The sequence below is a fragment of the Dufourea novaeangliae genome, unplaced genomic scaffold (assembly GCF_001272555.1).
Source record: "Dufourea novaeangliae isolate 0120121106 unplaced genomic scaffold, ASM127255v1 scaffold6, whole genome shotgun sequence".
NCBI lineage: Eukaryota > Metazoa > Arthropoda > Insecta > Hymenoptera > Halictidae > Dufourea > Dufourea novaeangliae.
Window position 1 is genome coordinate 1,550,768 of NW_015373900.1, and position 9,769 is coordinate 1,560,536.

The 9,769-nt window shown below is 33.1% G+C and overlaps 1 protein-coding gene across 1 annotated transcript; it reads left to right on the forward strand.

Moving 5' to 3' along the window:
* Positions 1-866: 866 nt before the first annotated feature.
* LOC107193537 (nucleoside diphosphate kinase 7) lies at positions 867-2,674 on the forward strand. Its single transcript, XM_015583004.1, has 9 exons — positions 867-1,054; positions 1,124-1,290; positions 1,359-1,517; positions 1,593-1,800; positions 1,866-1,986; positions 2,062-2,186; positions 2,262-2,375; positions 2,433-2,540; positions 2,612-2,674. Exons 1-9 carry the CDS (start codon positions 938-940, stop codon positions 2,645-2,647), a joined length of 1,155 nt encoding a protein of 384 aa, XP_015438490.1. The 5' UTR covers positions 867-937; the 3' UTR covers positions 2,648-2,674.
* The last annotated feature ends 7,095 nt before the right edge of the window (positions 2,675-9,769 follow it).

Genomic DNA, 9,769 nt, shown 5'->3' on the forward strand with positions numbered 1-9,769 from the left:
GGTGAATTTGTGAACTACGTTAAACCATTCGAGGTCAACTATCTAACTTTTGCAGTGTTGTCGAGTCTAAAGTACGTAATGTTGTCAGAACATGAGTGTTCGGTACGTCGGAAAATCATCGATGGGACATTGCATGTTAGGTCTATTCTTATATCTTGTCTGTGGTAATGATACTAAAGTGGTACATACTGGGGTCCACAGCCCTCACAAAATCTAGTCACGAAAAAGTACAATAGACGCTCGATTATTTCCAGTTCGTTAATTGAACACTGGGAACTGAACAGCTCTCGCTCTCCACGCATCTTTCTCATCTGTGGTCTCATAATTCGAGAATGTAGCATATTTCAGAGACTGTATTGTAGAAGTTTGGCTAGTGGAGCTTGAGAAAGGTTGAATGGAATATAGAATTCACGAATTCACGCTTCTTCCAATCGAATTTTGACTGTCAGAGGCGCATGCGTTACAGAGAAAATAATTCTTGCCACTATTTGCACAGTATCTTATGGCAGAATTGGCAAACATTATTCAAGTTTGGTGTTTTACACGTTCTAACTGTGAATAACACTATTGCATTGGTTCTTTACATACTTAGTATATCGTAGATAGAGAAACATATGGTTTCTCGTGGTGATAAGCTCTTAAATTGAGGCATAAAGAACGTTTTTTTGTACTGTTTATTAGACGTATATAATCTATAATTTATATTTATAACATTGGTTTAACAATGAAATATGTCAAATGTATTCAGCTGTTCATTAGCCATCATTGCGTCGTTGCCATGGCTACTAAACTGTACTAAACATACGCGAACTCTGTGACAACTACGGTGTTTATCGTGACATGACATGATATTAAGGATAATCTTTTATATATTAAAATAAACTAATCTAACAGAATCCTTAATTGACTTAATTGAAAATAACTAGGTATTGAAACAATGTCGGTGGACCACAATGAAAAATATATTTTTGAGGCTGAGTGGTACGATAAAATAGCCAGTATCCTAAAGAAATTCTATTTATACTATTATTCATATGACAATACTGTAGAGTTGGTACGTACTTTCTGGATTAATGATTTTAATAATTTAGAATACGAAATTTTATTTCATTCTACATTTCAGTTTGATATAAAAGCACGAAAAACATTTCTAAGGAGAACAAAATGCGAGGGCATACAGGCGGAAGATTTTTACGTGGGTGCTGTTGTAACAATATTTTCGCGAAATATAAAAATAACGGATTATGCGGATTGCACCACCCGAACGAAATTGCAAACAAAAATGCAAAAGTATGTGCTTTATGTATTAACAAAGGTATATTCTTTTTTTGCACTTAACGAAATATAATTTTTTGTAGAACATTCGCAATCGTGAAATCAGATGCCATTGACAGTTTAGGAGAAATATTGAAACGAATAGTCTCCTGTAATTTTCACATTGCAAATATAAAAATGGTCAAATTGAGTCAAGAGGAGGCCGCAAATTTCTGTCAACAGAGAGAAAGCACAGACATAGCGTAATATATAAATTCATTGTTGAATATACTTTTAATTTTTAAGTACAAAATCTATCATCTGTGTTTTTTAATCAGGTACATTGTAAATTATCTCATCTCCGGTCCCATTGTAGCTTTAGAATTATTGGGTGATCATGCAATTAGTCGTTGGCTTGAACTGATTGGACCAGAAGATAGCGAACAAGCTCGTTCTGAAGCTCCAAATTCGCTGAGAGCTTGTTTTGGTAAAGATGGTATTTACAATGCGTTGCATGGCTCCCTGAATGAAGAAGCTGCAATAAAAGTTTGTATTGTTTTTCATTATAACCTTACAGATATACAAGTATTATGTTCCTTTCTACTTTCTAGGAACTACAATTGTTCTTCCCCGATTCAAAAAGCAAGGACAAGGGACCAGCAAATACAGCTACTTTGAAGGATTGCACCTGCTGCATCATTAAGCCACATGCTGTTCAAGCTAAACTAACTGGTGTGTAGTATACCTTTCATTAAAATACATTTCAAGGACGTATTCAATTATTCTTTATTTTTATTAATGTCATAGGGAACATTATTGACGACATTCTGAAAGCTGGTTACACTATTTCTGCCATACAGCAATTTAATGTTAATCCGTTTGATGCAGAAGAATTTCTAGAAGTATACAAGGGTGTTCTCCCTGATTATGGGGTGTGTTTATATACAAAAAAAGGAACTCATTAAATGTTACCATTCCAGAAGAATTGCTAATAAATTTCATTTCAGGCCATGGTAGGAGAGTTGCAGTCAGGACCATGCATTGTTATGGAATTAAAACACAATGATCAGAACTTTGATGTACAGGGAGAATTCAGAAAATGGTGTGGCCCCATGGACCCTGTAAGTATGTTTATTTTTCATTTTCATTTGCGATACCAACAGTAGTATTTCCTACAGGACATTGCACGTCAAGTAAGACCAGACACACTTCGAGCTAAGTATGGGAAAACAAAAGTACAGAATGCTATACATTGCTCTGATTTACCAGAAGATGGAAGTTTAGAGGTGATGAATTTTCTTTTTGTGTACATTGTTTGGTAAAACACTACTTAAATAAGTTAATTAAATTCGTACAGGTGGAATACTTCTTCAAGATCCTTGATAGCAGTTAGACACTAAAGAAACATTAAGAGTTTACCAGGAGTTGCCTTATATAAAGAAAATATAATTATAAATCGTATAAATTTTAGAACAAGCTATTTATAGCGACACGAGATATAAATGTTATTTCCACTCCTTTTTTATAATAAAGAACCGTTTCAGTAATTGCCTTCTTTTAATCGCTAATTGAAACAAGAGTAAACTCCCTGCCATTACTTATCTTACAATTGCTTTTTAATCACTACGAAAGTTTCTTGACTTGTTTAGATCGTTAAGGGGTCGATCACGCGTTTTAATAATTTTTCTTTATCGTATGTTTTGCCTCGTACTATTTATAATTTTATCCGCAAAGAAATAAAAATTTTGCGAATAAATTGATTTACTCCATGACTCTCTCCGATTCAGTAATGATTATAGAGAGCTAAAATTTTTTCTTAATACATTAAACTCTGGATTGTGTAACTAAACATTAGATACACCTCAACGTGGATGCAATTAAACGAAATCTTTTCGTTCGAGAATGTAATAATGAAATTGTTGCATAACTTATGCTTTAAAATTAAGTATTCGGCGAGTACAGTAAATTGCATTCAACTTTTAAGAAAGTTATGTTGAACTTTATGGATGAATGAGACCTTCTCAGTTTATTATATCTTGCGATTGTTAAACAACACAATAGTTTCAAAAAATCATATTACAGTTAGAACAAAATTAATTGGTCGCTTTAGATTACTATCTGCATATTTAATAGTACTATTTTTAATTTTAATATAACAGTAAAATTCTGTATCAGTTGCAAATACACAATTTCACCTTGGTAGTAAAGTGATTCATAAAATCAAAACAAAAATATGTATTCACCGAATTTAAAAGTTGAAAAATGCCAAGGTTGGAATTTTTTAAATTCTTAAAAGTGAAAAATGATGACAGACACGGGGAAAGTATTGAAATTAAAATAGCTGAGGGGTAGATAAATGGGTGATAGATAAACAAGATAGCAGATACATATAGCTCCTCGAGTCACTTTAAGAGTAGAATTCATTTTATTCAGACCATAAGGTTACCTTGTCCCACTATTATAAGTAAATGGCGACAAATGCGTTGTTACTGTTCTAGAAGAATCAAAAGAATGTCCGAGTAGTCGATAAGATAACACGTTGCAACTTATTTTTCTCAGAGAAAGGGGAGGCTCCACTGATACGAGAATTTATCTTGTTTGGGAGAAAACAAATGATGCTAATGACTGTCGATGACTAAAGTTAAATTCACAAGATTGGATCTCTTCAAATTACTTCACAGATAACACAAATGACAAATAATAGAATTTTCGCAAATACATTTCCATTTAAAAATTGTAAAAATTTATAACCTAAGGAAGATGTCATAAATAAAATCGCATGTAGGAAAATGTTATGTTTACAATATATCAGCTTTCTTTGATCGACAATGTAATTTTATGACTATGATTAATTATATTCTCTCAATAAATAATATAGAATTGTTTACGTTTTTATTGCTTCAACTATTTTGAAGAAATATATTGTTTTCATTGACAGAAAATTATTTAATTAATAGAAAAAACGGAAAAATGGTTTATACCTACTTCATTTGTTTGTAAAGTGGCAGTCACTATTAATTAATCCTTAACCCAGATAGCACATGACGTATTAAAGGCGTCTATTTTACGGCTATTTTAGGTCTAAGGCGTTTTTAAGCCGTCTTCAAGGCGTCTTGTGCTCTCTGGGAATATTAATAAAATATTAAAAGTCACAATTTTAAACAGGTATGTAGATTAAAGAATCTACAAAAATTACAAACGTTCGTAAAATCTGTTTCTTCTCTAAAAAATCCCTTTGCCCTTTCTCGATTTGCAAGTATTTATCTCACAACAAAAAGAAAGCTGAAATACATTATATCACAGCGGATATGTAAAAAAATGTGTCATCACTTTTACCATATCCATTATGACAATGAATAAAGAAAAATCAAGGTAAAGATAACGCTTCGTTCTCAACCCCAACAAGCTGTTGTTTGCTCGATTGTTCCAGAAAAAAAGACGGGGCAGGGGAAGAGAAGATACACGCGAGTTTGTTTCAGCCAGTTAGGCCATCGGCGATAAAGAAAGCCGTAAACCAGTCTCGTATATCAAACCTTCTGCGATCGATGGGGCCATTAATGGGAATCCATTCATTTCGAATCCGCTACGCGTTGTGCTTATCCTGTCTTAATAACGGCATATAATGATGTGTGTCAAGGATTCGCGGTGGCCTGTTGCGACGTAAAGTCGCCAAGATGCGCCTGCTTGTGGACGACCAGGCAAGAAGACACTTTCATTTCTAATGGTTCCTCGGAATCCCTTAACCCTTTCGTGATCGAATTACAGGTAACCCCTGTATAACACCCTAGATAGGACATGACGAGCAATGACGGCTTGAAGACGGCTTAAATGCGCCTTGGATCTAAAATGGCCGTAAAATGGGCGTCTTCAAGGCGTCGTGTGATATCTGGGACGGTACTTCTATAATACGGTCCTAGAATTAGGGAAAACCCTCGTACAACATGGAATCCTAGAACAGGGTTTCACTCTGACACGGTTTGAGAATTAGAGAAATCCCCGAACAACACTTCACAAGTGTTTAGCACAATGTAAAAGAATTTATAAAGCTCTCTCGGCTAAAAGCAAGCAATCTAAAGTAACGCAAAAAGCAATCTAAGATTTTTTTGCATACAGTGGAGTATAGAACTGAACATACCCAGATAGCACATGACGCCTTGAAGACGTCCATTTTACGGCTATTTTAGGTTTAAAGTCATGGCATTAAGTCATGTGCTATCTGGGTATATAATGTTGAAGGAAGTTCGGAGGATGAGGATATCTTGTAAAAAAGAAAACGTCCTGAGTTAATAGTGCTTGTAGTAGTGATGACGAAGAAATCATTATTTAATACATATTAATATTTAGTACTTTCGATGAAAATTGCTTTATTAAAAATATTTCTCTTAATTGTAAGAATATAAAAGTTTTAATTTTTGGATTCTAACCCTCTTTTTTATAGTACTTCTTTGTTTCGTATAACATGGCACTTTTTAGGAACCTTAATCCTTTACAGGACCTAATGCATCCTAATGAGCAATTTAATACCTTATACTTGATCAGTTTATAAATATTTCTCACAATAAATATTCGTCACAATAAACTCACAAAAACTTTTGGTAGCATTTATTTGTATCCATAGGGATAAAAGTTAATACAATTGTCCATGTCGGATTGGAATTTGAAGTATTGGAAGTGGATTAAATTTTTTTCAAGAATTGAAACGTTAACTAATTGTTTAAAATTTCGCAAAGAATTCTATTGTACCTACTGATTTTGGAAACGCGAAGGTTTTTTCGGAGAACTTATGGAAGGCTCTGACCATAAGTTTTAAGAGTTGCTTTCCTTGAAAAGATGAAACGTTTGTTTTTTCAAGATTTATATTTAAATGGCTTGAAAGTAATTTTTGTTTGGAGCATTGTTTAATTCTGGATTGAGATTTTTGTATCGCAGTTTGGTCATCAATTGTCACGCTAGAGTATGTAGATCCATTGATAATCGAAAGTGTTTAAGGAAACTGTGCAAAACTGAAAGAAAACCAAAAGAAAGTAAGCCACAAATTTTGGAAGTAAGATTTTAATTTTACAAAGCTGTAAAATTTCTCAGAAAGATGGACACCATTTGATAGATTTTTTTAAAAGGATTTCAGAGTCGTAAATAAGAATAGGTAATTTAAGAGTCGTAACATAAAGGAGACAAAAGGGAAAATGTAAATTCTAGGGTATCTAAGCAACTCTCACTTTAGAAGGTTCTAGATCATAAAATTTGTTTCCTTCGATCATTATGAAAAGAGAACGTGCGATCCATCCGAGGTATTCTTGAGCAAAAAAGTCACCTTGTGTTTAAAATTTTCGTATTATTTTCACGATCTTCCGTGTCATAAGAATCATTTTTAATAGTGTTTGCGTCTTCGAAGATAAATTCGTCGCTTGAAGGACTCCGGTTTCTTCTTTTTCTTCTTACCATTCGTTAAACTGTATTTATCATGTGTTGGGTTTCTTCTCAAGAGTTCATTCTTGAGAATTTGTGAAATTTTTTGAGAAATATCGTATAAAATTTGTAAAGTATAAAATAGAAGATTAGAGAAAATTTTGATTGTAGACATCAACAGTGTCGGTATTACAATAGTGACGGAATACAAATTTTAACTGTTACATTTTTCAATATATTTTCATGAAAATGTTACGAACAAGTGAGGAGATTCTCCCGATGAAAATGAGTCTAAACACGACGTAATTCGGACTATTTTTAATAATTAGTGTTGCTACATAACGTATGAATAAAAATTGTTATTACTGCATTTCCCCTATTCAGAAACATGCTAAAATTCTGAAAAAAAAATAGCACACATTGTAGATACCAAGACAAGCGTTACAGTTTTCTCTAATCTTTCGGTTCAAGATTTTATTTGGAAAAAATTAAAAACCCTTAAAACATACTGAGAACACTTATAATTTTTTTAAGTACCTCACCAAAAATCTGAAAAATTTCAAGGACAATACTTATGGTAACATATGTTGCTAATATATAAATAAAAATCTATTCGCTGCAAAATTTCAATATGAAATTCGCATTTTCAGCATTTTAGAGGCTTCCTAATGTTTCCCAATTAGGATTTTCAACTTAAAAATGTTTTGACCAGTGCTGATTTAAATATCCACTTGCAACAAAATTGAATTGAACTTAAGGATATATACTAATATGAATAAATTTCTTTTCTCGAAAAGTGAAAAGTATCGAGAAATCAGAAACACTAATAATGTGATATCCGTTGATATAGAAGACAGAATCGATTCCGTTCCAAGATCTTTGAACCAAGACAGAAGTGTCCACTATTGTAACAGGATACCAAGGAATAAAAATATCCGACCACAAACAACTTCTAATATTTCACTCTTTATTCGCATGCCTGGGAAACCAGAATCGAAACTATAAACAATCTATTTTGTAAAAATCTCACTTTTATTAGTGATACTGCGAAGATCACTTATGGATCCACAGTATCGAAAACTCCTTTTGCCTTCTAGGTTTCAAACTATATTTACTTTTCATTATACAAGATTCATCAGTATTTATTCTAATTTCTAACGCTAGAACTGCCAAACTAAACAATGGATTTCAGATTTCTCATTTGTGAACAATCTATTCTGCAAAAATCTCATTTTTATCAGTGATAGCTTGAAGATCACCTGTGGATCCACAGTATGTGTATTGAAAACTTCCGTTTCCTTCTGCGTTTCAAACTACATCTAGTTTTTTTCTGATACAATACTCATTGATGCAAAAATTGAACCCTAGAACTATCAAAATTGACAGATCGACCGATTTCAAATATTTCGTTTCACAAATACCTAAATCAGGAAAGTGTTTTCGTCTGAATTTCTGTTGACCTTAGTATACATCCTATATATTATACCATATTACATAAAATACACTTTTTCTTGTTTATCCTTTTTTATATGGGCAGACGTTTGTCTGTAAGCACATCAACCATACTTCTGATTTTCTCAAAATTGGATTCCCATCGTTTTCAAAATAAACGGCGGACATGTTGTAAACATAATTCAATTTAATATACCGTTAACATTGGTAGTTAACGTTAACGAAAAATAGCTTATTACTTCATCATTGTGTAACTCTCGAGCTAGATCTAATGTAAAGAACCTCAAAATCTGCATCTGTATTTAAAGACCTACATCTACAGGGTGTCCTTCTTAACGTGAGCACCTTTAATATCTCACTTATTGTTGATTTTCAAAGAAATTATTTTAATAAATACTCAAAGTTGTGTCCATGAACCTTAATACATTTTCGCACTAATCCCTCTATCTTAGTTATTTTATTATTTCAATTTATTCTCATACATTTGTGGATTTCTCGTACTCAAGGTCACATGAAGGTCATACTTTTATAGGTCATTGGATTGGTCTTTATCTCAACTGTTACGCTTCGCTGATAAAAATATGTGATCCCATTTAAAACAACATCGAGGGCTTTAAAATTTCCAAAAATATGACCTGGAGAATAATTCTTACTTATGACAGTATTTGCTCCATCTAATCAAATCATATATTCCCCTCAGATTTTGTTGTACCTTCAAAAACAAGTGAGATATTGCAGGTGCTCACGTTAGGTCGGACACCCTGTATATGCAAGGTGTTGCGCTTTAAACAGGCCATCTAAATATCTTCTCTATCTGTGATCATACGAGAAATATGTTTCACGTAATTTAAATGGTTTCTAGAGACGAATCGGATGGCGGCAAACATCTTTTATAAGTATCATTTTTTAATAGTTTTTTCAAGATCACCCATGTTTTTATACTTATATGCACATAATTGTTTCTGTTGTATGTTATAGCCAACGTTATTATGCATTTATCCACTACAATAGTATTACTTTGAAATAATCTTGAACTCTAAACATTTTAAACTTCTTATGAAAAATTTACTCTAAAAAGTATAAATTCACTTATATAATTTTTGTCCACTATCTGTCGCGTCTCTTGAAACCATTTAAATTAGGTAAAAAATATTTCTCGTATGATCACAGATAGAGAAGATATTTAGTATATACCTAAAAAACATTCAAATCCACCGAAACTAGTTGTACAAATAACCAATATTTTCTATCAAATACAATATTTAATTTCGAAGAAAATTGAAAACTTGCGTTGTATATCTGTGACAGACATTCCCGCCCTCCACCATGGTGCGCCATTTTTGACGAAGAAAACAGCGGGAAAATATCACGTATTCAAACGATGTTTCCAACATGGTAACAAATAATAGCGAATTATTTACCGGCACGATCTAATATTATAAATAATTCTCTTCTGTGTGCATCGTACAGCAAAGATTCGACGTTTCTTTCGATTCTTCGAGTGCCCTCTTGATCCAAATACACAACGGATCGACGGTTATCCCACATTTCGCGCGTCCCCGTAAGTAAACGGGTCTCGCCATTAAAACCAGGCCCATCCTACGGGTCGTCGACGAGAAAACGCGTTCTTCGGTGGAATTCCGCGGAAAAACGGTCG

Excerpts from the sequence above, each read along its gene's own strand:
- LOC107193537 (XM_015583004.1), top strand. The coding sequence starts at position 938 with ATGTCGGTGGACCACAATGAAAAATATATTTTTGAGGCTGAGTGGTAC. Across the intron at positions 1,291-1,358 it reads TTGCAAACAAAAATGCAAAA|AACATTCGCAATCGTGAAAT; the intron begins GTATGTGCTTTA and ends AATTTTTTGTAG. Across the intron at positions 2,187-2,261 it reads GTGTTCTCCCTGATTATGGG|GCCATGGTAGGAGAGTTGCA; the intron begins GTGTGTTTATAT and ends ATTTCATTTCAG.